The 27122-nt window shown below is 39.2% G+C and overlaps 1 protein-coding gene and 1 long non-coding RNA gene across 5 annotated transcripts in view; one reads left to right on the forward strand and one right to left on the reverse strand.

The window, feature by feature from the left end:
* Window positions 1-27122, forward strand: part of GRIK1 (glutamate ionotropic receptor kainate type subunit 1) — a 260499-nt gene that overhangs the window by 184370 nt on the left and 49007 nt on the right. For all 4 annotated transcript variants that reach the window (XR_015949577.1, XM_088667964.1, XM_035115110.3 and 1 more), the window contains 6 exons: window positions 8014-8181; window positions 12184-12441; window positions 15653-15834; window positions 21309-21362; window positions 22965-23138; window positions 25666-25809. Coding sequence is in view for 3 of the 4 variants with exons in the window: in XM_035115110.3 (XP_034971001.1) it covers window positions 8014-8181; window positions 12184-12441; window positions 15653-15834; window positions 21309-21362; window positions 22965-23138; window positions 25666-25809 (980 nt within the window). In the remaining variant the exon portion in view is untranslated. The remainder of the gene's footprint in view (window positions 1-8013; window positions 8182-12183; window positions 12442-15652; window positions 15835-21308; window positions 21363-22964; window positions 23139-25665; window positions 25810-27122) is intronic.
* LOC148685954 (uncharacterized) overlaps window positions 1-27122 on the reverse strand; it is a 129597-nt gene that overhangs the window by 42578 nt on the left and 59897 nt on the right. The gene's annotated exons all lie outside the window — the stretch shown is intronic.

Raw genomic sequence — 27122 nt, forward strand, 5'->3', positions numbered from 1 at the left:
TTATTTTGATTCCAAAAATCAAATTGTTCTTTTAAAGCTGTGCTATATGAAAAGGCTGTGATCTCAGCTAATCCTTGCTTTTCCAGGATAAGCTGAGATTTCTGCAGCTACAGTAAAAACCTTATGTTTGTAAGCGCCTTATAGATAACTAATGGGCACTCGAGCAGTGTAACTTTTGATGAGGAAGACATAATGTTTATTTCTTTGTACAGATAGCCCATATAACAGATAGCCCATATAACAAGAAAGAGGACTGGGTGGGGAGCAAGATCAAACCATTACATGTCTTAGTTCAAAAATACAGTATGCACAAAAGATCTTTTTCTTGAGAATCTCTTTACTTCCCACCCCAAGGTGGTGAGCTATATTATGATGATTATATTTTATTTATTATTTTGTGGAACACTTTCTGCATTATAGATTGCTACATGTGATTAACAAAGATGTGAGGCAAAAGTGATAATCTGACATATTGATCTCTATAATTTCATTTGATTAAAAATAACATTTTTGTTATTTCACACTGCTCAGGGTTTGCATCCATCTGTGTGCTCCTTCTCTTGGCTGTGGATAATTATCAAAAACATAGACCAACACTATTGAAGGAAGTTACTGTCAAGGTTGCTCTATTTCGATTCAGTCTCTAATCATCTGCAGCATGATATGGGCATGTTTATAATGTCAAAGCAAATTTGTAGGATCCTTGCTGAGGGTATTGCGGGAAATCAAAATTTTGATGTGACATAGTCGTGAAGGGAATTTCACACATTACAGTACTAGGCTTTGGGTGCCCTTTGACAGTGTAAACAAGATTATGAAAGTGTCAAAACACTCTCTTCTTCTCTTGCTCCTCTGTTTCTCACTCACATAATTCCTCTAACAAGGATGGTCAAAAAAATATGTTTTGTTTTCTGAAGGAAGCCCAGAAAAGGGCTCCATAGAGGATTTATTCTGTCCAGAAAAGGTATCAGTTTCATCATTTCAGAGCTTCATTCCTGTAAAGGAGCTCAGGTTATGTCTGTATGTGTATAATTTCCCCCATTTGCCTCCTGGACTTCAAGGCAGTAGTGGTGACAAACTCTGAGTTGTCATAGGAGGGCTCATTTAGCTGCGAAGAGGCTTTTTTTTGCCAGGGGCCTCCTTGGGAGGAAGGATCTACTCAGGAGGGAGAAGTTAGAGGTGTAGATACCCAGGAAAAGGAGAGGCTGGCAAGAGAATATAAGACTCTCAGTTGCTCTTAGACTCTTGCTGGGATAACTGATTCTACTGCGCTTCTTGGCTCAGCTTCCTTCAATGCGCTCTTGCTTAGCTCCTGCCTCATCACTAGATGTTGGTCAGACAATACAATGAATAAAAGCATGTCAGTTAACCACTACATTTCATACGCCTGCTTAACTGGTTATTCTGATACTTCGCCAGCACATGACTGGTGTTCATAGGCACACAACAATGTTTTTGCTTCTCAAGCAACCTTTTAACATGCTACAGACACGTGCCCGCTGTGCAAAACTAAGTAAATCAGGTCAGTTGTTCTTTTAAAAAGGGATTCATTACTGAGAAACTCAGGAGCCTGAATTATGTCAATAGAGCCATAGGGAAATACTTTCAGGCTTGAACGCCTAATTGAAAAAGACTCTGTTGGGAACCAGGAACCTCCATATAATAAACTATGTTTTATCTATCCTGTCTGTCTACATACATTTTATTTCATATTTGTTATTAAGAAAGTTGCACTCAGAGCAGCTCACAAAAGACAACTTTATATTTGTGGCGAATCAGAAGGACTGGTTGATTGACTAACCATATAAACACCCTCACTTGTTGTCAAGGGACACAAGATGACTGCCCTCTTCCCCACAGACAACCATATAGTTATGCTTCACAGGGATGCTTGTAAAGCATCCCTCCAGGCATACAGTCATCCACCCAGAGCATCTCCATATGAGGTAGCAATGTGGGTGTGGGATGAGTTTTAATGGGTAGGAGGGGATATATTAATTGGGTAGGAGAGGATATATTAATTGCAATTTATCCCTCCACATGCAATTTATTCAACCCACATGTGTGGGTTAAAGTTTCAAACAAAATTAAAAGCACAGGAATTAGGCTGTAAATTAGGCTGTTTTGAGCAATCCTAACTGTGAAGTAAACTGGCTGCCCCCTTCTTACCCTGCTTAAAAAAGAATCAGACAGCAATTTGGAAAGTAAGTTTAGAAATAAGATTTACGTCTTGGTTCACAGCAGTGGCAGCAGTAAAAATTATGTAGGCACAACTGGAGCAAGTGAAGGCATGTCTGCATCCAACGCTGGTCAAAGGAAGAGAGGGAGGGAGTGGGGAGGGAACAGGAAGTTACACCTGTGATATAGGAAGCATGATTCCTTGATGCCTTCTCTGCTGCTACCCAAATCCATATTTATAATTGATGTCGCCTAATTTGTTAGAAAGGTTTGCATATAGAACATCCTGTCTTAGCTCACCTTCAAGACTTTCTCAGCTCTGTGATTCTGCTTCCCCAGGAGTTATGGCAGGAACACATAAGGTTGAAATATTAATTTGATCATGGGGTTAATGTTAATATGCTGTGACAACGTCTCCGGCTGTAATGTCCAAAGGTATTTCTGTACCTATGCAATTAATCTGACTGAAATGTAAATGGTTGCCGGAAATATCTAATAACCTTCCAGCCTCATTCTCATCTAAGAGTGTGAGAATATGGTGATTTTAATATCTCTGTGTGAGTTCTTTACATGTCCTTAATTAATTCATAACTGCACAAACAGAACTTCACTATACATAATTGTATAGTAATTCCAGTGGGAAAGTCAATAATATTAGCTCAGAGAAGAGTCTACCCGTACTTTGTCCCATAAGGCATTTAAAAGTGAGTTCCCTTCTGGTCTTCATTCTAGCCATTGCATTTTATTTACTTTGTTTATAGCTACTTTTCGTTCATGCTTATCTCGTGTTTCTAAAAGTACACTGTATTTAATGATACACTGTTAAATAAGTGGGTATTTCACAATTATGCTTTAGTTATTTATAAAAATAATGAAATAACCCTCTTGTCCTGGTTTGAATCTATGTTAAAATGAAAACAGTGGTGTGGTACATAGTTTCCAATGGAAGCAGAAAGACAACATTAAACCTGGGGGGGGGGGGAATCTGTGCACCTCCAGATTTTCCTGGACTACAACTCCCATCAGCCCCAGCCAGCATAACCAACGGTCAGGAATGATGGGAGCTGTAGTCTAGCAACACCCAGAAGGCCACAGGTTCCCAGTCCCTGCTTTAAACCATCAGTCCCAGCTAGCTTGTACAATGGTCAGGAATGGTGAAGATGGCAGTCTAACAATATCTGAAGGGTCACACATTACCCACCTCTAATGCAGCCCACTATTGTCTACACTGACTTGCAACAGCCTTCAAAAACGTCAGGCAGAAGTTTTTTGCAGCCTTGCTAACTTTTAACTGGAGTTTGTTTATGTTAGGTATAGAACTGAGAGCACTTACATGCAAAGTACAACACATTCGATAAAATATCAGATCTGTTATTGTCTTTGTCTCAAAAACTGTTGCTACTTGGTATATGCATTTATGTTCTCTAGTGTGACTTATTTACTAGACACTTACTGTAGACAGATCAAGGTCAGAGCATACGCAAGATGTATGACATGACTACATTTTGAAACAATGATTTTAGTAACTACATCTTAGTCAAAGTCACCTGAAACATCCATCAGATGTTAGTTCACTTTTTAATACTTTTACATATGTGTTCAGATGGCAACAGTAGCGTGGAAAGATTCAGAGAAAGAGGACAATGCAGCTTATCTTATGCTAAAAATTCAAACATATTATTATTCCTTAATCTGTATATATGCTCATTCACCCTCCCATTTGTCCCATGAATCCTAGGCACGGCTCCAAGAGGTTTGTATTTTATCTTGCCTCTTTCCCTGACAAAACCTGCTGTTTATTGCTGAAACAAAACAAATGTCAATTGGGTTTTCAGCAGATTGACGTTTGTTCTGATTCAGCAATAAACAGCAGGTTTTGTCAGGGAAAGGGGTGGGACTAAAGAAAAATGTTTTTGACCCATGCCTAGAAATCACGGGACAAACGGAAGAAATCATGCGACAAATGGAAGTGCCCTCTGTCATACTTCCCTCTAAACTAAATGCCTCAACCGTTTGAGCATTCATTGTAAGGTAAAATGCCCCCAAACCTTCAGAATTAGAATGCATTATTTGCATCCAGAGTCAACCCTTGGCATCTCCAGTTAAAAAGATCAGGTAACAGTTATGCAAAAGATCCTCGGCCTGACATCCTGCCAGTCAGAGTGAATAAAGCTGGACGAGATGGACAACTAGTCTGAACTGGTATGAAGCAGTTTCCTACACTTCTATTGTGCAATTTAAAACAGAGGCAAGGAATCTGTGGCCCTTCAGATGTTGGACTCCATCAACACCAGCTATCGTGGCCATTGGTTGATGGTACTTTTAGTCCAGCAGCATCTATAGGTTCCCTTCCCCTGCTTAAAGGATTAAATACCACATTCTTCCCGTGAATTTATGAGAGTTTTGGGAAGAGTAAAGGATATGCTAGCGTCTTTAATCCCACAGGAATGTTCTAGCCAATCCATTTTGAAATAATCATTTGATTGCTTCAGGACGCAATTATTGGCACGTTTAGAAGAAAGTATGCATCATTCAGTTCAGTGAGACTCTTCAGTAAACATACATAGGATGTGGCTGTTAATCTGAATGTTCCAGGCCTTTATAAGGCTGCAAAACCTGTAATAGAATGGACCTGTAATTTTACATCAAGCAAATGAATTGGGAAATTATAGGCTTTACCTTTAAAGACCTTCCACTCAGATCTTCATATGTATACTCACTATAAACTGCACATTTGTCCAAAGATCTGCACTGACTTCCATGCGCAGACTTTCCTAGCATTTTTAATGATTTATTTCATTATCTTTTTTTATATTGAGTTTCTTCCTTGTAGCTCTTTCCAGGCAGTTAATTTCTAAGATACACTAATTATGTTTACCTATATACAGCATCTGACATTTTATGGGTTCTCCATCAAGGCTGCCACTTTAATCTTCCATTTCACTGTCAGTCTAGAGATTATGATTCACAAGCTTGTGGGGTATTGAGTAAATATTGAAACAGATAAATAATTTGTTACTTGCATGTATATCATGATTCCTTCTACAGGAAAGCTCATAAAGTGTATTCAGTTTTTTATTTTCAAAGACGAACCACTGGAGAACTAATAACCTCATAAATAGTTTGCACATTTAGATCATGCGGTGGGGGGTGGGGTGGGGAATCAATGCCAAAGCAAAAGCAGCAGATTCAGGGAAGTGATTTAGCTTTATGGTGTTAAGGGGACTAAATATTGGCATGAACAAAGATGGCACTAGCTAAGCGTAAGTAATGACTGATCTTACAGCTGAGGAACTTTCCAATCTTTAGTCTGGAGGCTCCCTTTAGTTTCATTAAATAACGAGGCTGAGTACACCCAGCAAATTAAAGTGGATCTGATGTATACTATATGTACAATGTTCTTCTTGTGTCCAGACAATGTTGATCCATGGTAATGGATCCATGGTAATGGGGGGGTACAATGTACACCCCATGTTACTCACCTGTGGAACTACTGAAGGGCATCATGTGGATGTGTGTGTTTTTAACAACACACATGTAGGCCCATTCTCATGTAGCCACCCCTCCAGACCTTTTGTGGAGGAGATACACGAAGAAGGGCCTGCATGATGTTTGTAGGATTTGGGTAGATTCATATGGAGAGAGGCGACCCTCAAGTTTCTGGGTTTGGAGGAGTATCAGGTGATTGGAAAGTCACCAGGTCTTCATATCTCTTCCCAGCACATCCTCTTTTTGGTCCTACCATGTCACAGTTCAATACTGGTGGGGTAACAGCCACAGAGGTGGTTGTACAAGTCAGAGGAGGGAGGGGAAATGACACTTGTTCTCCCTTTCCAAAGTTTGAGCTCTCTCTATCCTCAGATTGGGAGATCCAATGCACCCTTTGACCATTGGTGTGCCCTCCCAAAGACTTTAGGATTGCAGGAATAATAAACTATACTGAATTAGAAACCTGGAGTTGATTATGGAGCCTTATTTGATTGCAATCTCAACCATGCTAGGCTACTGTGTCTCAAGGCTAGTTGATTACTAGAAAGGAGAAGATCCAGGCCTGGCTCTTTCCTTTCCATGTGTCCAAGGTATCTAAGAGGATATCTACTGTCTTGTTCATAAATTACATGGAATGTCTCTTAGGCAGTCCTATATCACAAGCAAGGCGGTGACCCTTTTTGTAACACCATTCTTTATTATCAAGCTTGTGCAGGAAAATAACTGGCTGAACTGCAAAAAGTTTGCATTTATAGGAAAAGCAGGGTTCTGCAACCGCAAAAGGTGGGCACCAACTCAGTGAATGAGCGGACGATGACAAATAGTAGCAATGAAAGTTATTTGGTGCATGTTCAAACTGACAAAGGACTGTCAGATGTTTCTTGATGGCTGGAGGGAACTTATAGATATAAATCTTCCAGAGATTACAGGAGTCCTGATAAGAGAAAAATATGACAGACAGATCTGACTGACATTAATTTCAGCATGTAGCTCAGTAGTTGGTACTATAATCCAAACGAAGTACTATTGGGGAATGCTAAGTAGAGTGAACCAAGGGACCAGTAGACTGGTTGGTAATGTCATTATTCATTATCTAAAAGAATTATGGGATAAAGAATTGTGAGGCAGCTGTAATATAGAGGGATACACAATAAAATTGTTTAAGATGTGATCATCTATAAAATTACATGTTATTTAAATGGTAAACCCAATGTTACTTGCTTTAAAAGTGTATGACATTTCAATCTTATTTTCTTCTAAGAACTATTAACATTGTGACTGCTGAGTTAAAATGTAAAGTAGGTTGTAATTCTACTGTGTATTTCCATTTCCTGATTGTCAGATAATGACTATGCTACTCTATACCGGTGACATATAAAAATCAAAAGAGCCCTTGCAGCACATTAGCAGATTATATTTTGTTGACTGGGAAATATTAAGCAATATGTGAATTGTGAATTTCACATGGGGAAATAAGTGACTGCAAAATTCAAAGTATTCTCTAGTGGATAGCAGTAAATGAGTAAATTATACATGCAAATCAAGAGGTGCAAGTTAGATGTGGCTGCTTAAAGAACTTGCTTCGAAATATGCTGTTTATTATGCATTTCTCAAGCCCCACATTTCCAAAGTTTAATCTAAGGGGCATTATCTACAGTACATGTTCACATACAGCTGGGGCGTGAGAGATATTTATTGAAGTAATGACAGGTGCCACTAAAACCGGACCTCAAATTTTAAAAATACGTGTTATGTTATTATATACTATACACTTACAATCTTTATGTTGTGATTTACTCCTTCATGCTGTTATCTCAATAGAGGCTGAAAGATAGAGGCCTGGTTCAGACATCACACTTACCATAGGCTGCAGGCCACTCACTATCTTTGTTGCCCTTCTCTGGACACATGTAATCTGAACCTGAAAAACTGGTTCATCTAAACTCTGGTTTGTTTGAAACAAGTCACCTTCCAACCATGGTTTATGAAGTTAGCTTATTTCAACGAACCATAACTACCCTGTGGTTGATTGAAATCAAAATTTACTTCTTCATTTATTTCAAACAATTTATATACCATTTGATTGTTTAAAAAAAAACCTCAAACCGGTTTACCTTCTCATTATCCTCTTGTGTTGACCAACTGATGGTTAAGCCATCAGCTGAATACCAATATACCAAGGTGCTACAAGAAATAGAAACCGCTCTCTCCACCATTTTTTTCTCTATTTCTTGTTCTGAAATGGACATTCCTTATTTTCATTTAGATTGGTGTTGTATGTAATGACATGCTAAGACAAGCTAAAACATGACTAAAGCTTATTTTGTTGTCTCTTTATTTTCACAGGAGGGATATTTGAAACTGTGGAAAATGAACCTGTCAACGTGGAAGAGATAGCTTTCAAATTTGCAGTCACCAACATTAACAGAAACAGAACACTGATGCCTAATACCACATTAACCTATGACATCCAGAGAATTAACCTTTTTGATAGTTTTGAAGCTTCAAGACGAGGTAACTTTCGAAGTGACTCTCAAATGCTGTGCCCACATTGCCTCTAAAAGTTTCTGTCTTTCCTTGTAGTCAGTTTGTTGCAGCTAAATTTAGCTAATGAATGTCAAATAGGTTGGGTTTATTCAGTATAATCTGTGACAACACACCCAGGCCAGCATATTTCTTCAACCACAATCTAGGCCTTTACTGCATAATTATCTGAAACAATCTAATTCTTTGCTTTATATAAGATTTGAAAAGGCTGTAATTGCTTGCGCTATTGAAATATCTAGAGAGCCATGCTGAGCTGATCTTCTTTGCTAATATTTAGCTCTGTGATAGTAATAGTATGCGACAGAAAATCAAACATTTTCTCTCTTCCCTGCTTATAAATGAGCAGCCTTTCTACAGTATGGGACATGTAGTATTTCAGTATTTAATCTTCAAGCATTTGTAAAGGGTTGTGTGTATTGATGTGCACCACAGAGATACTATCAATATTTTGAAAGAGCAGACCGGTTACTACCCTTGCATTTGTTTTGCCCGTGTCTCTGAGTGTTAGTTTTTGTTAAATATTTTTAATTAAGCCCTGACCATGTAGGAGTATCGACAAAATGCCCCTGGACCACAGTCTACTTGAATCACAAAAGTCTACTTCAATCAAGTCAGCCTGAAATGGTATGACCTTGAAAGCAGAAAGCTTTTCTAAACAATAACTTTTTAAATTAAAAATTGATAGAGGAAAGCCCCACAGAATGTTAAAATGGAACATTCGTATCTGCATTTTTTAGCATTTATTTATTTATTGAAAACTTATCCTACTCTTCTGAATAAAAATTCTTCCAAGGTAACGTGCATGGTAAAATAGGAATAAATCAATTGCAACAGAATAATAATAATAATAATAATAATAATAATAATAATAATTTATTATTTATACCCCGCCCATCTGTCTGGGTTTCCCCAGCCACTCTGGGCGGATTCCAGAAGGATATTAAAATACAATAATCTATTAAACATTAAAAGCTTCCCTAAACTGTTGTCTGCCCCACTGAAACTTCTAAGGAACAATTATAATAAAGTTATTTAAAGCATGGTTAGTTAAGAAAATAGTAGTAACAGATCCTTTAGCTGAATAAAATTTCTTGCCTAAAAGCTACGGTACCTTAATCAGGTTTATGAAAATATTATGGGAAATTACTGTTGGATTTCAAGGTTGTAATAAGTTTATGTGAGTAGCAGCAACATGGTAGATGGTTTCATAAACTTATTTGCTAGTAAACCTATTTGATTCTCAGAAACTGAAGTCCGTTATGTAGTGAATACATTTGCAGAGTGCATTCTGAATCCTTTCTTAGTAATTCATAACTCTGATGCCACATGTGGTTCCATCAGAAAATGTACAGGTCTTTATTTCAAAGGACCATGAGATAAATTACCATTTATATGATATATGTCAAGAAGGCCTCTAAGAGGTGAATGACTAGTTGTGCCTAAGAAAAATCAACATTCCCAAGTGGGCTTTTTGATGAGGCAAGACTTCTGGTCTGCATGTAGATTAGATGGTGTCAGACATTCCTTGTTTCTTCAGAGAAAGATAAATGGATTAAATGCTTGCTTGTCTAGCACCCTGAGGAACAATTTAATAAATTGCTAAAAAATTCTAATCCCTGTGGAATAAAGTATACATACTTCATGATCAGACAGTTGTATCCCACATCCCTTGTTACCTTGTATCTCCTCTTCCACCTGCCTATACCTGCTCTAAATTTAGTGTACTCTTCTTGTGGGTACCTCACTTTTGCAAATTATATTGTGGAAGGTAGCATATGTAAACCGAGGCCACTAAACAGATAATAACAACAACCATGATAAAAGTTTGAAACATAACATAATGGGGCTAAGGTCATACCATCAATTTATCTGACAACTTTTCCGTAGTAGATGATAATCAACCCTGTTTGCTTTCATCTCTTAGTTAGATTATCATTGTTGGCCAGTTGGCTGAGGTGATAAAATCCATATTGCTACATTGGCAAGCTGAGAATATGGGTTAACTTGATGCAAGTAGATGAAGGACATATCCAGGTTGAAATGCTGTCATTGTTTACTGTCTTTCAAGTCACTTCAGGTAGCTTTATATAGATGTGATAGTTGTGATTAGAGTTGCAGTTGAGTGCATGGTGACACACACATGCACACAGTCTTTTACTAGATGCTACATATGGCCAGTCCAAGACTTTTTTTCCTGTCTCAGACAAAACCACATATGGAGCTACCCCAGGCAGAGTCAATATGTGTAGTCCCGAAGGCTGACCAAGTTATTTTGGTACCTGATTAGGAAAATCCCCTCCTTTGGCCTCTCCTTTGGCCTCTCCTTTGGCTAAGCATACCATAATAAAGCATGACATCCCAAATCAATTGCCTCTTCCAATTTCTAATGGCAAGGCTGACCGTGCAAAGTTCTTCACTGTTTGACTGTGGAACCATCCAGAACATCTGCTTTGGTCCCAGTCTCAAAGCGAGAACAGGCTCATAGCTTTCAGAAAATGATACTTTTGGGATGGTTTCATTTTCATTGGCCGGGTGGCTCTTAAGTGCTTCTTCTGACTACCTTTAAAATAAAGCAGTGGGCAAACTGCACCTTTCCGCCCACATGTAGCCCTCAGTCTAATTTCATGTGGCTCTCAGCCTAATTTCAAAAGCAATTTGCAAGTGATCCATTCAGACCTCTAGCAAGAGTGGTCTGTCCCTTCTGCACCAGCAGAGGCAGAGGAATGGAGAATCTGAGAGAAAGGGGGTGACCAGCCCACTTTTGAGAGCCAGTGTGGTGTAGTGGTAAAGAGCAGTAGACTCGTAATCTGGTGAACTCGGTTCGCGTCTCCACTTCTCCACATGCAGCTGCTGGGTGACCTTGGGCTAGTCACACTTCTTTGAAGTCGCTCTGCCCCACTCACCTCACAGAGTGTTTGTTGTGGGGGAGGAAGGGAAAGGAGAATGTTAGCCACTTTCAGAGTCCTTTGGGTAGTGATAAAGCGGGATATCAAATTTCTTCTTCTTCTTCTGACCCTGCACACCGCTTCCTTAGATGCTCAGTGGTAGATTATTCATCAGCAATACCTTTAAGTGTCTTAATGTAATCTCTGCATGATGCTTGGCCATTTGAAATCAGCACATAGATATTTAAAGGAATTTTAAATATCAGTAAGGAATTTCTCTGATTTGTTCCTCAATATATTATACTTTATCATGAAAGAGGCAAATTTAAACATGAATCATACATGCTATTTCAAGGATATTAAAATGACTCCAGTCTTATAAAATAATTTGCATTTTATCAGGGACTCAGACGGGACTAACATGTATAATATTATTTTGATTTCACATTACTGGAATTCTCGCTTTAAAAAAATGATTCAGTGCATGATAAACATTAGTGTAATGTGCAAATCTCTAGTTCCATCTTTGCTTTCCTCAAAGGTCCACATAAAATGAGTACATCTCACAACATAAAGTGTCACCATGAATAATAGTAGCCTTTTATCCTCTATGAGTGTTTGCCTTGAAATTAACAAACTATAACACCCTTGGATAGCAATTTGTCAGGTAGCTTGGAAATCCTTGCTGTGCCTATTGCAATGAAATGTATCTATGGTCACTGTGCCATGCATCATAATTCATAAGACTTTCATTGGGTGAATAAATTACAAGAATAGTTCAGGGCTCCTGAATGTCTCACAATCGTGACTGAGGGATTTGAAGGCAGCCCTATTTAAAAGTAATGAAGTGAAACCCTTGCATTATTTTTATTTGAAATTCTTGGGGTTTTGTAATCCCATCTGTGTAGTTGAAAACAATGATGTTATAAAGTTTTGATGAGCTGGCCCTTGCCACCACCACCCTAATTTTGAACTCATTTCCTCCCAAATTCAGCAATTCCACCAATTCAGTTAGACAAAGGAGCAAAAGAGTAAAATGGTCCTACAGCATTATTGGTCTTTTCTTTATCCCTATCTCATACAGCATGTGATCAGCTTGCTCTTGGGGTAGCTGCACTCTTTGGACCATCTCACAGCTCATCAGTCAGTGCGGTACAATCTATCTGCAATGCACTTGAAGTTCCACATATACAGACCCGATGGAAACATCCTACAGTGGATAACAAAGATTCCTTTTACATCAACCTCTACCCAGACTATGCAGCCATCAGCAGAGCAGTGTTGGATTTGGTGCTATATTACAACTGGAAGATAATAACTGTAGTATACGAAGACAGTACAGGTAGGCATCACAACACTTTTAAAAATACACTGTTTATTATTATTTATCAACTTTATATCACACCCTTTCTCCTGAAGAAGTTTATGAGCTATGCCAACCCTTTCCCTATTTGAGTACCATTTTCAAGAACTAAAAGAGGAGAGTGAAAAACAGACTGAAAGAGAATGTATATATTTTCTCTCCTTTTCCTTTGTGGAATATTTTCTTGCCACTGCACATGAATGCAAGTATATATATAGATGGGCACGTGTTTTCTGGACATCAATTGTGGATCAGACATTTTCCTGAATCAATTCCATTTCCTTAAAACTCACCGGTAGCTATTATGCGGAATTTTGCTGCCACAGGACAGTATATGACAAAGGGATCATTTTGAGCCAAAGAGTTCTTATCAGTATACGGAAATTACACCTGAAATTATTGTGCCTGAAGCTCCATTTTTCTCTGTTAATGTAACTTGTGTCACAGTGGCTGAACCAGGCTCTTTGCTGCTTAATACAGCTGAGCTGTGGATTTACAGCCAGCTTCCCTCTGCTAGCTCATCAACTGTATAAAAAGTCCTTTCAGGAAGCCTGTGAACCCGAATGTTGCAGCTTGAGGCCTCCCTTTTAGCAGCCAAACTATGCTTTGTATTGTGCTACTACAATTTCCACTTGAATAATCATAATGGTTCATATTCTGTACAGTATTGGTTTGTGGATGCTTAAAAATGGAAAGGAGAGAAGCAGTCTACCAAGGAAAAAAGTCAATTTTCCTCATGCAATGCGAGGTCTTGAGCAAAAGCCAATAGCTCGCAGCATAGCAATCACCACTTCACATCAGAGGAAATAGGGTGATACTTTATGCTGCTTTATACTTCAGCTTGCATTCTATTAGTGCACTTCTAATGCCAGAGATGCTAAGTAGGTTTGCACAGGAAGTAAATCAAATGTGCTGGCAGGCTGATGATTCATTTTCAAAATTACCATTTGTCAAAAGGGCTTTTAGGCAATTCTTGGTTTAATTCAATATCTGTTTCTAAACAGCCCCATTATCCTTTGGCTTCATTGGAGAGCATCGTAAGGGTGTGTTTATGTGTATGAATGAGTAAACGAATTTTGTACATAACTGGACAAGGGATGCAGAAACTCCTAAATGTCTTTTTTAAAGCAGAGGATTATTTACCTATTGACCTCAACAGACAGCAACCTAGTGTATTTTAAATATTTGCAGCCCGATCCTCCACCCATATTTGGATATAAACAGATTTGAATACAGTTGTAAGCACCCTTTCTAGGAAGTATGTCTGAATCAAGTTGGGCTTACTTTTGAATAAGTAGGTATAGGATTGTGCAATACACCTGGCTCAAGTCAATGGAATCCAGCATCCTGGACCCCTGCCCCGTTTATTTCTGCATTACAGGACAGTGACTGTTTTTGTCAACCACGGCCAAATGATTCAACTCAGGACAGGCTGAAAGATAGCTCTATTTTCAAGAGAGGTGAAAGGCTTAGGAAACTGGCAGATGTGTTCTGTCTGCTGACCTTCAGGGCTCTGGATAGTAGTACCCTAGGCATCCCTTCGCTATTCAGTTCTACACTTATTGTTACTTGTTGATTTGGTTAAAGATAAAGATAGGCAAATAAAGAGAGAATTTCCAGGTTTGGGGCAAGTACTCTTTAGTGAGAGAACCCCAGCAGAGATTTAAAATCACAAAATATGCAGCAAAGTAAAGTGCAGGCTGTTAGACGTTTAAAATATCCTCTTCTAGGTTGCTTCCTAAATTACCCTCTTCCCTTAGCATAGAAAGATACCACACATTTGTTAAGTTAAAAAAAGGTTTATTTACAAACTCTTTAAAGGTCAGATTCATGTGCTTTTCCATAAAGCAGTTAGAAAACACAAGCAATAAAACATGGGTTATTAAAGGTGACTGTTTTTAAATTATTTGTATAGAAACATAAAGATGACTTAAGCCACACAGCTAAGCTGGAGCAACCATCTTAGAACTCCTTACTGGTAAGGATTACATGGTGGAATGGGAAGGGCAAAGGCTGGAAAACCCTTACTCCCAAGTTGAGAAGAGTGACTGGCAGGACAGCTTACTCTATGGTCTTAACCCATTCATGCATTAATTAGAGCATGTTGGTTATATATGACTGATTATTCCACACTACTATTCCACACTCAGTATCTGTTTCAATGGGTTTTCTAGAATGGATATTTTTGCAACCACTTCTGTTTCTATGACCTCTTGTTTCTGCCTTAGGCCCAGCTAGCAACAGCCACTGCACTCCTACACCAGCTACTCTAGTTTTGGGCACATGGCTAACTTTGTTTTTTTGCCTCTTCCCCAACTCCTCCTGGTTCCATTTTTGTCTGAGTCTTGAAGTTGGCCACCATTGTCGCATGTCTCCCATCTGAACAATGCTTTAAATGGCTTTCTGAAGTTTGTCAGCATTCTCTGGCGTGTCCAGTAACTCCAGCAAACAGAGCTGGGCTGATAAACTACATGGAGCAAAGAGAATAATTTTATAGCCCTCCAACAATGTGACGGAGAAGTTTAAAGCTGGGAAAGACCAGAAGTTAAAATCAAACACATATTCCACTCCACCATTTCACAATGCTGACTCAAGGAAATGGAAAATAGAGAGAGAACACAACCCTCCCCAGTTTCTGTTTGGTCAAATTAAATGTTGGCTGAAATATCAGACCGGCATTCATCTCAACACCTTGCTAAACTGGAGCTGTCTTTGGATTCCTGGCTGGTTCTCTTACCACATAGAAGTCGACCACAATATTATTTGTACCATGAAACAGAAGGGCAGGCCTTTCATTGCACTTTCTTTATTATTTCATTGCTTACTGATCTTTAATGTAAATTAAATGCCAGGTTTTCAGAGTGTTTCTTGTTTAATATTAAAGGATGTGCTCTTTTGGGAGAAGGGTGTGGTATAATTTTAATAAGTAAACAATTATGTACCAAAAAGTTTCTAAATTTATTTTCAGGGTGTGGTTTTTTTCCAGGGTGAATGTACCCATAAAGCAAAAAGAAACTTCTTAAGCTTCACCAGTGAAAGATCTGATAAATGATATGCTAACACATTAAGCTTTTATATGGAGTAAATTTGAAATATATTGTGGAATGGTGAAATAAAATGTTGAGTCTAAATGACAGTGAAGATTCATTGCACAGAGCAGCTATTTGAATGATTGGGTGTCATTTTCCAGGTCTAATTCGCCTGCAAGAACTCATCAAAGCCCCTTCTAGATACAACATTAAAATCAAAATCCGGCAGTTGCCCTCTGGGAATAAAGATGCCCGGCCTTTACTCAAGGAGATGAAGAAGGGCAAAGAGTTCTACGTGATATTTGATTGCTCACATGAAACAGCAGCAGAAATCCTTAAACAGGTAAGAAGGAAGAAAATGCCCATTTGTTTCTATCAAAGTTATCATGCCATCTGCTTTTCAGCTTCTGGGAAGCAATAAAACCGCATTCAGGTGGATTAGATTTTGACTCATTATCACTGTGTTGAGCAGCTATTTTTCAACAGTGGGATTCTCTTTGAGCCTCTTTTGGACAAGCAAAACCTGTCTGAACATCTCTCAAAAGCCGATTTAAAGGCTATGAACATGTGGAAGATTTCAAAGGTTACAACCCTGTGCCTGGAGAGGCTCTTGCAGCTTTTAATGATGTCCTGTACTTGTGTAGCAGTCAGAACCAGCAGCTGAGGGTAAGCTCTCTAAACTGAGAGTTTCCTTAGCTCTCCCATATACAGTGGGACCTCAACTTACGAATTTAATCCGTTCTGAATGTACACTCTTAGGTTGAAAAATTCGTAAGTCGAGTTTCCCATAGGAAACCGCATCTAAAAACTCGTAGGTCGAGGAAACCACATCTAGCCGCGAACAGGTTTTCCGTTCGGATGTCGAAAAAATCGTAAGTGCGTGGGCACTTTTTTCCCCTCTCGTAAGTCGAAAACGTTGGATGCCGAGTACTTCGTAAGTCAAGGTCCCACTGTAGTTGTTCTGGTTAGGATCCCAACAAAGAAAATTAGGCTGTAAAGCTCTTTAGCGCCTGATCTGCTATCATGCATGGTAGGCTGAGGCAGGCTGAAGTGCAAATGTGTATCCCTGACTACCGTATGTGTTTGTGAATGTAATTATGTTGCAGCCACCAGAGGTTAGGAGCAGGAATTTCCCTTCTAAAATTTATAAGCCCAGCACAGTGCATTGTTGGTGCAGTTGATGGGCATTGCCATTCAAATGGTGTGTGTGCACCATGTCATGTGATTATGTGCCCCCCCCCAATAATTATTCAACGAAGAATGGATGGTTGGGCCTTCTATGAGCAGAATGCCCACAATTCCTGCTCAAATTAAGATTAGCATAGTGAATTGATGCTTTTGAATTATGTTGCTGGAGGAGACTCTTGAGAGTCCCGTGGACTGCAAGAAGTTCAAACCTATCCATTCTGAAGGAAAACAGCCCTGAGTGCTCACTGGAAGGACAGATCCTGAAGCTGAGGCTCCAATACTCTGGCCACCTTGTGAGAAGAGAAGACTCCCTGGAAAAGACCCTGATGTTGGGAAAAATTGAGGGCACTAGGAGAAGGGGACGACAGAGGATGAGATGGTTGGACAGTGTTCTCGAAGCTACGAACATGAGCTTGACCAAACTGTGGGAGGCAGTGGAAGACAGGAGTGCCTGGCGTGCTCTGGTCCATGGGGTCACGAAGAGTCGGACATGACTAAACAGCTAAACAACAACAAATACGTGTGAGGCTTTGGATTGGCATTTCATGCCCAAACACATCTCTTTGTCTGCTGCCTGTGTGCATGCACACCACTTGTTCATGCATAGGCTCTATACACAGTTATGAGCTCTTCAAAGAGCTGGAGTATAAAAGAGGCGCACTTTTGCAACAACAAAAAAATTGAGATAGAAATACCTTATCTGGATAGAATAGAATAGACTAGAATAGAATACTAATTTATTAGCCAAGTACCAACACATACTTGGAATTTTGCTTCATCTACATTGCAATGTAAACGTACCTTATACAAACACTGTTGCACAATACAACAGCACTGCAAAGGAACCCCACCCATAACTGGCCTCTAGTTCCGCTACACAAATACGAATTTAACAGTTTGATGGCACAAGGGGAAAACCTGTTCCTGTGCCTAGCCAGTTTTGTGTATAGAGACTTGTAGCGATGTCCAGATGGAAGTAAATCAAACAGATGATGACCAGGATGCAAAGGATCTGCGAAAATTCGCTCTGCTCTCTTCCTAGCTCGAATAGACATACAAATATTGGAGTTTTACACAATTTTGGAATGCAGATAATTCGATGTTTCTTGTACATTAAAGCTGTAAAAAGTTTTCTAAGAAATTACTCCCACTGTGTTCAACGGGGCTTACCTTCTTGAAATATGTGTAGGATTACAACATTAGAGTTTCACATAAGTATATTCTTTCAACAAACCCTGCTCCTCTATTCTTTCTTCAAGGGTGTCTTTTTATCATGACATGAAAATTATTCTTCCTGTCACATATAATAATTTATTATTTCTACCCCAGCCACTCTGGGCGGCTTTCAACAGAACATTAAAAACAGAATAAAACTTCAAACATTAAAAACTTCCCTAAGCAGGGTTGCCTTCAGATATCTTCTAAAAGTTGGATAGTTGTTTATTTCCTTGCCATCTGATGGGAGGGTATTCCACAGGGTGGGTGTCACTACTGAGAAGGCCCACAGAGGTGATCTCTTCCTTTCATCAATTCAGTGAGACTTCTGATGTATCTTTGATAGCACCTTTCCTCTGCCTCGAAAGTTGTGGGGGATCTCATGTATAGCATAGCCTTCATAAAGGGTGGAGTCACTAGAACTATTAGCATCACCTGAGCTCAGCAAATCCCATTTCTGCCTTAAACCCACCTGCTTCTGCTTCCCAATATCAGGCAGTTTCTCCCAGGATAGAGAGTACTGAAGCCCTATTTGGGTGATGAAGATCATGCAGTCAACAAAGCAGAATGGGATTAGATGAATCAAGTATAGATTAGAACCTGTGCTTATCTGGGGGGTCAACTCTATGGAGTTTATTATTTGTTTAGGGTTTAGTGTTCATGAGGGACACCACTGCTGTATCTTTCTGGGAAGCTATCAGAGCTGGGGGAAACCCAAGAGAAGCTTTTTGATCGTAGGTGATTAAGTAAGAAAGAAATAGGGGGGGGGAATAGGTAAGAACCTGATGTCCCAGTGAGGCAATGAGAAGTCTGGAGGGTAGCTGGGTTGCCCAGAGTTGGAATATTAGAAAGGTTCATAACAGTATTCCTCCCTCTTCTAATATTATGGAAACATAGCCAGTTTAAATTTTCCTTACTGGCAAGTGCGCAACAAAAGCAAAATCTCAAACCACCACCTCCCACCACTGCTTTCTCTCCTCAAGATATTATTTCTTTCTTCACCTGAGAAAGTTTAATTTTCTATTCAGTTTTTCTAGTCAAGGGCTAATATGGCCACTTCTGTCTGATGTGACACATTGTGACCAAAGAATAACTACCCTTGTCATATTCAAACAGCAAGGAAAAGCAGTAAGTAATTATAAGTATAGCTGCTTGATTTCCCCCCAAGGGTAAACTGCAGAGAGAGAATTCCATTTTCAGTATGATTATAGCCTGGAAATCTGAAGCCTTTATATGTCATACAGCAGAATATTATGGATTGTCGTTTTGGGGGGGGGGGTTAGCTGAGGTAGAGATGATATTTTGCTTGAATCCTATCTGTAATGGAGATACGATTTCATGTTATTAAGTAAAGCCCCGGACAACATTGAATTCGTATCTAATACTTCTTTGATGGAGTTTGTAACCTCTATGATCTGGAGAAAATTGGCTGGTGGTATCTATACCAACAGATATCACCAAGCTGTTCAGTCAACAGATCTTATAACTCTGCTCAGTCTGTGATATTCTTAAATTCTTTGAACCAAAAAATTCTACGGAAAGAATTTACTAGTGATGAAAACTGAACCATCTAAGCATGCTAAGCTTGTGTCTTTTGATCTGAGTTTTAAAGTCAGGGGGAGTCAGACACCTGCATTTTCCAGTTAATTTATCAGCCTCAAGACTTTTATTCTGTATTCTGCTGACAACTTTTCTGGATTTGGAGGAAAGGCATAAAAAGGGGGGTTGAAGGAAGCCTGCCAGAGAGAATGGAAGGATGCAGAGGTTAGTAATAATCTTTGACCTTAGAGAAGAGGTGGTGGCGTGTACTGCAAAGCCAACCACTTTCTTGAGGTTCTAGCTTGCTAGCTGTGCTGTTGAGTCAGGATGTGGCTATGTGTGTGTGACCACTAAAGGTGTTATTTTCCGTCTCAGGGTAAGTTGTACCTCTCACAGAGCGTTTTTAAGTTACATAGATCTGAACCATATTAAGCCTTGAATGCTATGCCTAATCATTATTTTAGGGGTTTTTTGTGGCTCCTTCGAGCAATCAATTCTCCATAGGCATTCACCATTTAAAGAACAATTTCTTTGGCTACTCTGTCAAATTTATTGCTGTACATTTACACTAAAAGCTTGTGCGCAGAAGGAGCCCACCCCAGGATAGCAATATGAGTTCATACTATACGGGCAGCACTTGAATACAACAGCAGCTGTTATCTGTTACCCTGTAGTTTGGACCTGACTCTGTTTCACAAATCCAGCATTATCACCTTGATGAAGCTTGTTTCTACCATACTCTTCCCACTCCCTGGGTAGAGACAAGGACATTTGAAACTGCTTCCAAGTCTTGGCTTCCTCAAGTGTAATGGAGAAGTTACCATTGTGGTGGTGGTGGTGGTGTTGATATTCTCAATTCTAAATCAGAATATTACGATATTCATAATCACAATTTGGTAAGACTTTGGCTAGCTAGTGCATGTTCTGAAGGCAAATGAATCCTCCATCTTGTAGCTAAGCATGGCTGGGGGCCTGGGGCTGATCAGTGTCTAGAGCAGGCTTCCTCAACCTCGGCCCTCCAGATGTTTTGAGACTACAATTCCCATAATCCCTGACCATAGCTGCCAAGTTTTCGCTTTTCTCGCGAGGAAGCCTATTCAGCATAAGGGAAAATCCCTGTAAAAAAGGGATAACTTGGCAGCTATGTCCCTGACCACTGGTCCTGCTAGCTAGGGATCATGGGAGTTGTAGGCCAAAAACATCTGGAGGGCCGATGTTGAGGAACCTTGGTTTAGAGGGAGGACCCTTTGGGAAGCCCGTGCATGCTGCCTTGAGTTCCATGATCGAATAAATATGCTCAGTGTTTTGCTGTTGTTGAAGGGGTGGGGAGGTACTGGTTTATCCAGTGTTCCAGAGTATGTCTGTCTGCTTTCCCCATAGCTCTCCCCTCAGGAGAATTGGGGGCTAAGGACAGGGAGTACAACCTTACAGTGGGGAAGCAGCAATATGTGTTAAAAACAAAGGATAGCACTCTTCCTTCATTCATTCTATGCTGCTGATTATGTACAAACCAGAAACCTACCTGCACAAATGTACCAAATATGTTTTATCAGACAATTCTCCACTCCAGAGTTTGAAATCTTGTCCCAAACCAAACCCCTGTTCCCTGAAAAAATAAAACCTCACTTTCCCATTTCCATTTTTAAAACTAGCATACAGGTAAGAAAAGTAAGATAAGGCACAATCTAGATATGAGGCTATTATCCCTCAGCACCACATACAGCACCGTGCTATTCTGTAGATCTGCAAAAGCAATATAAGCCCTGCAGGCACCTGCCATACAAATATGCTCATAATTTCTCGCATGGATTGCTTATTATTTGTGTTGTGCTTCTCTCTCTGGCTTATCTCCTCCCCAATTCGCTTTCTCAACAGATCCTCTCCATGGGAATGATGACTGAATACTATCACTACTTTTTTACAACCCTGGTAAGACATTTTGATAAATTTGTATCCATTACAGCACTGGTAGCTAAAGACCTCCATCCCCTATGATCTGTGTGTCAACCATTATAGATGAAAAGTGCTTCTTAACTGTATTACTGTTGATAGCAAGGCCATCTTGCAATAGAGGTGGCCTAGTATATCTGTCACACTCACCAAACCTATTTCCACCCCACTCTCATTTCTCTGTGCTGCATAGGGGAAAATAGAATTGTATGCCTGCGAATCCATACTTCAAAACCATATCAAAGGAAATTGGGGTGTGTGGGGTGTGGAGAGAACCAAATCTAGACTATTCAAAATTTTGTGTCTATTAGGTTATCTTATTTAACTCATTACAGTGCTTCTCTATGATAGTGGAAATGTTAATGTGCTAGAGTCATGCTACCCCATCCTAGTACTGTATTGTTATGTGATGAAGGCTAGGCAAAAATATTCCTAAATAAAAATACTTAAAGTGACACATTTTTGGCTGTGTTGCTTATTTCTACGAGACATAGGAGGTATATAGAAAGGAAACTAATTTGTCATGCCTTGTGAGACCCTTTGTTGTTGCTTACAGCCAATTAAACACATTTTAGCTCATGCAATATTTCCTTCCATAGGAAAGGCTAGCAAGCTTTTGCTTTGTATCCTATAATTTAAAGAAGCAATTGCAGTATTGTAAACATTGTGAGGTTTTAATAGTGTGACTTAAATCCTGCCAGAGATTGACAATGTTTCTTCACAAGACTGTTTATATCAGCATCAACAATACTTTCCTTTGAAACAAATCCTGACAAGTGTCTCACACTTTTTGGGGGGTCCATGACATTGCTTATGAAATGTGTCACAAAAATAATATCACTTAAGGCATCCATTATATCCCTGCTTTGCAAACTTCTAATGCACACAGAACTACTTCTTCACCAGCTTGACACATATATCAGACACAGTGACTGCATGTTACCAAAGCTGGCAAGGCAGCAGAAATATGGTGCTCATAAGTACTAAACCTGTGTTGTTCATCACACTGCTGTAAGCTTTTTTCATTCTCAGGGCTAGAAAGTTTTCCTAACATTGACCAGCCAATTTTTCAAGCTTTTCTTCCTTTTCTTTTCATTTGTAATAGCTGTAACATTATTACTGGGATAATATAAATCAATACCAGGTACTGCACTGAAACTTGCTTATAAAATAATGTTGTGAGCATCTAATGTTTTATGTTCCAACAAATCAAACATGAGATATATTATAAATCCTACTGTGCTCCAAGTTATTCAGATTTTATAATGAATGTCATTTCTGGTGAGCTTGGAGTCTGGTGAGCTTAAAGTCAAGGTGGGGAAAATAAATCCTACTCAGATCAAAGCTATTCAGAGTTTATAATGAATGCCATTTTTGGTGAGCTTGGAGTCAAGGGAAAACAGTACAAGGCTAGGAGAAAAAACAATTCCTTGGTTCATGGGCCATGGCTTTGAAACCCATTGCTACTCTAGGTTGGCACTACTAGGCTACAGGCTTGACTCAATATATTGGATGGTTCCTTTTATCATTAATACAATCTTTTCCTTTATTTTTTTCAAAAATGAAACCTTGATGATTTAGGATTTGTTTGCACTAGACCTGGAACCCTACAGATACAGCGGAGTCAATATGACTGGATTTCGCTTACTCAACATTGACAATCCACAAGTGTCATCAGTTATTGAAAAGTGGTCAATGGAACGGCTACAGGCACCACCGAAGCCAGAGACGGGTCTCCTAGATGGCATGATGACTGTAAGTGAAAGAGCACTGTCCACTATATCCACAATGTCCATTTTCTGTCCACAATGTTGGCAGTAAATGGTGTCTGCTCTGTGGTCTTTCAGCTGCTTGATGAAGACATTTTTTTTAATGTCTGTTGAAAACCTGTTTAAAATGTTTTCTGGTGTTGCTTAAAATATTTGCTATACTGCTTTTAATCTCTTCTGCTGGAGGTTTTATGCTGTGGTGGTGGTGGTGTTTTATTTAAGGTTTATAGTTGTCTTTTACAGTACAATCCTATGCATGTCTACTCAGAATAAGCCCCACTAAATACAACGAGGCTTACTCAAAGGCAAGTGTGTGTATAGAAATGGAGCCTTAGCATTTCTAGCACTCTATGCCACCTAGAGAATTGTTACTTGGTAGCAAATAAGGATTGCTAAAAAATCATAGAATTGTAGAGTTGAATGGACCCTGAGGATCATCTAGTCCAACCCAATAATAATAAGTGTGTGCCTTTGGCTGTTGGAAATTTCAGCAGGCGTTGCTCTTTTCATCACGTACAGTGACAAGCTACATCTATTGCCAACCCTTCTTCTGTGCAGGACGGCTCTGCTCCCATGTCAACTCAGTGTGCAACAGCTGAGAAAAAGGCAGATTCAATGCTAGCTATCATTAGGACTGAAAATAAAACTGCTGATATTATAAAGCTGTTACACACGTGTATTGTACAAGCACAGTCGGAATGCTGTGTACAGTTCTGGTTGCTTCACCTCCGAAAGGATATTGTAGAGCTGGAAAAGGTTCAGAAAAGGGCAATCAAAATGATCAAGGAGATGAAGCAGCTCCACTATGAGGAAAGGTTACACAACATTTGGGGTTTCTTAGTATAGAGGGGGGGGGAATGAGTAAGGAGACGCATGACAGAGGGGTATAAGATGATGTATAAGATTATAAAGTGAAGAAAGTAGATCCCAATGTCTTCCAATGAAGTACAATACTAGAATACTCAAACAAGCAAAGGAAGGACTTCCACACAGAGTCTATAGTTAAAATACAGACAACTCTCAATTTACGCTGGGATTATGTTTCAGGGATACCATGTAAAGCCCAAATCGTGTATAGTTAAAATGGGGGTAGGCAAACTAAGGCCCGCGGGCCGGATCTGGCCCAATCGCCTTCTAAATCTGGCCCGTGGACGGTCTGGGAATCAGCGTGTTTTTACATGAGTAGAATGTGTCCTTTTACTTAAAATGCATCTCTGGGTTATTTCTGGGGTTTAGGAATTCGTTCATTTCCCCTCCCCTCCAAAAAATATATAGTCCGGCCCACCACATGGTCTGAGGGACAGTGGACCAGGCCCCCTGCTGAAAAAGTTTGCTGACCCTTGAGTTAAAAACACATAGGGTTTAATGGCAGGTGTAAATGCTAAAGTCTCCCCCTACCCCCGATGACTGCACCCTTTTTATTTTTCATTTTTTAAATTGCCAGTCGCGTAAAGCTAAATGTGCACAAGTTAAATGTGTATAAGTTGCTAGTTACCTGTATTGTATTCGTTCCCACTGGATGTAGTGATGACCACCAACCTGGATGGTTTTAAAAGAGGATTGAACCAATTCATGGAGGATAAAGCTGTTAAAGGTTACTAGCCATAATAACATAGGTTTTACATCCACTTGCAGAGGCAATGTGCCTCTGAATAACTGTTTCTGGGAGCTGAAAGTGGGGAAAGTGCACTCAGGTCTTAAAAGTGTTAACACTATGAGCAGTGCTTCCCATATAATCTTTCAGATCTAGAACCTGGCTTTAACCACAAACTACAAATGGGAGCCACTTTTAAATTGTTTACCTATCATAACCATCCTAAAAACCTAATATTACCCCCTCCTGGATCAGACCGAAGGTATATCTACTCCTGTTCTCATAGTGGCCAACCATATGTTTTTGGGAAGCCTGCAAGCATTTGTAGTTTGTGGTTAAAGCCGGGTCCTAGATCTGAAAGATTATATGGGAAGCACTCCTCACAATAAGTTAACACTTTTAATTTATTTTCAAACAAATCTATTGATTTTATGCAGATCCTAATTTGTGCGCCAACAATGATCACAAATCTGTACTATATTAAGACCTGCTAGTAAATTCAGATCACATTGGATTGCAAAACTATCTAGTATTTATAAGTAGTGTAAGTAGGTCAATGAAGCATAGAATTAATCTATTAATTTCCCAAAAGATTTGCAGTGTGTGAAGTTTTATAATAAATAATAATGTGTCTAATTAAATAGATGAGTCTTTAACTCTATCCATTGGTCTGATAGACTCAACAAACCTCTGTCGTTTAAATGTATAATTGCTCACTAAGGGCCTGATCCAAATAAGTTTTGCTGGCCAGAAAACAAATGTCCAAAATTAGACGCTACTCTTACATAATCACAGATAACTGACGAGAGTACTACAAGCCTTAGACACAGGGCTCATATTTTGGAATGAATGAAGGGGAAACCAGGGGATGGGACTGAACATGTTGTCTTGAAAGTGTTTTCTATTTTCCCACATACAGACAGAAGCAGCTCTGGTGTATGATGCTGTTTACATGGTTGCAGTGGCTTCCCAGCGTGCCTCCCAAATGACTGTCAGCTCCCTGCAATGTCACAGACATAAGCCATGGCGTTTTGGACCTAGATTTATGAACCTGATAAAAGAGGTAAGCATGGACCATTTGCTGGAATTTGGAATAGCCTTTTTCTCTATTGCTGTTTAATACACTAGGAACACTCTCTACCACACAATGCTTGGTGTCATTTCTAGTGTTTAGCTAACAGCAGAATATTCACATATCCTCTTTACTGAAGGAAATTCCTGGTACAGTAGTTTAAAACTTCAGCCTACAATTTGGTACAAAGCAAACCTGACATAACTTTTGAAGGGGTATTAAAAGCAAAGATCACCACCACCCCCCACATTTGAACTATTAGTTTAAGGTTTCTAGTGAACTTTCCACTGGGGGTTGGGGGGTGGTTTACATTTTTGTAAGCCTGTATCAGCACACAGAGCTTGGGGAAACCAAAATATAATAATTTTCAGTTAGAATGTTTGCTGCTAGCACCAAAGAACATAAATATTGAAATGTGAGTATCAAATTTGTCTCTTTTTAAACATCAATTCCTAGAAGTTAATTTGTGTGATATTTTGATTATTTCAAGCTTACAATTTCTATACGATAATAGACTTGCACAACTGTATATTCAGATCTGATGAGTACTGTGCTTTGTTGAAACAAGCCAACTTCTATCAATGACTTATGAAGCTTCAGAGTGATTTCACATTAGCATGTGCTCACAACAATAAATTATGGTTAACTGTAATTCCAAGTGAAAGCTTTCATTCTCCTATTCACTTGTGTAAATCCAATCTCTCTTATGCTTGTTCCTGTCACAAGAAATAGTAGTTGATTGTGATGTCCAAACAGAGCTAATGCCTGAATTTCTACACATTTTTCTGTTTTTCGAAACTCATCTAATCCTGCGCCATATACAAATACAGTATATGTTTCACAACATCTATTCAGTCATCTTAACCCAGATTTACATTCCAAACCCAATTCCTCACTAGTCTTCCACATTAATTTCCCACAGTATATAGCATATCAATAATAATGAGATTGTGGAGAAGTTTATCAAAACATTTGTGAAACATTTCCAACCAGATTGTGTCATTGCTTAAGCATTTTTCATAGAATGCCTTAATTATGTTATGCCCCAAAGCAACACAGCTTCTCAGTAAATGTAGTTCATGGTCTAATATGTGACTTTATTGTACAATTCACATTTATTGTGTACAGCTTGATTCTGCATGGCACATGAGATCTGACCTAATTACTGGTAGTTTCACAGATAATTTATTTTATGGTCTATAACATATTAACTCAAAAGGCTCAAGCTTCTTATCTTTTGAAGTGTTTTTGGGGTGGTTTTTTTTTTGTACTTGGCAAAAGAGAAAAATGACAATCACCATAAT

This window comes from Zootoca vivipara, chromosome 4 (assembly GCF_965207765.1).
Source record: "Zootoca vivipara chromosome 4, rZooViv2.hap1.1, whole genome shotgun sequence".
NCBI lineage: Eukaryota > Metazoa > Chordata > Lepidosauria > Squamata > Lacertidae > Zootoca > Zootoca vivipara.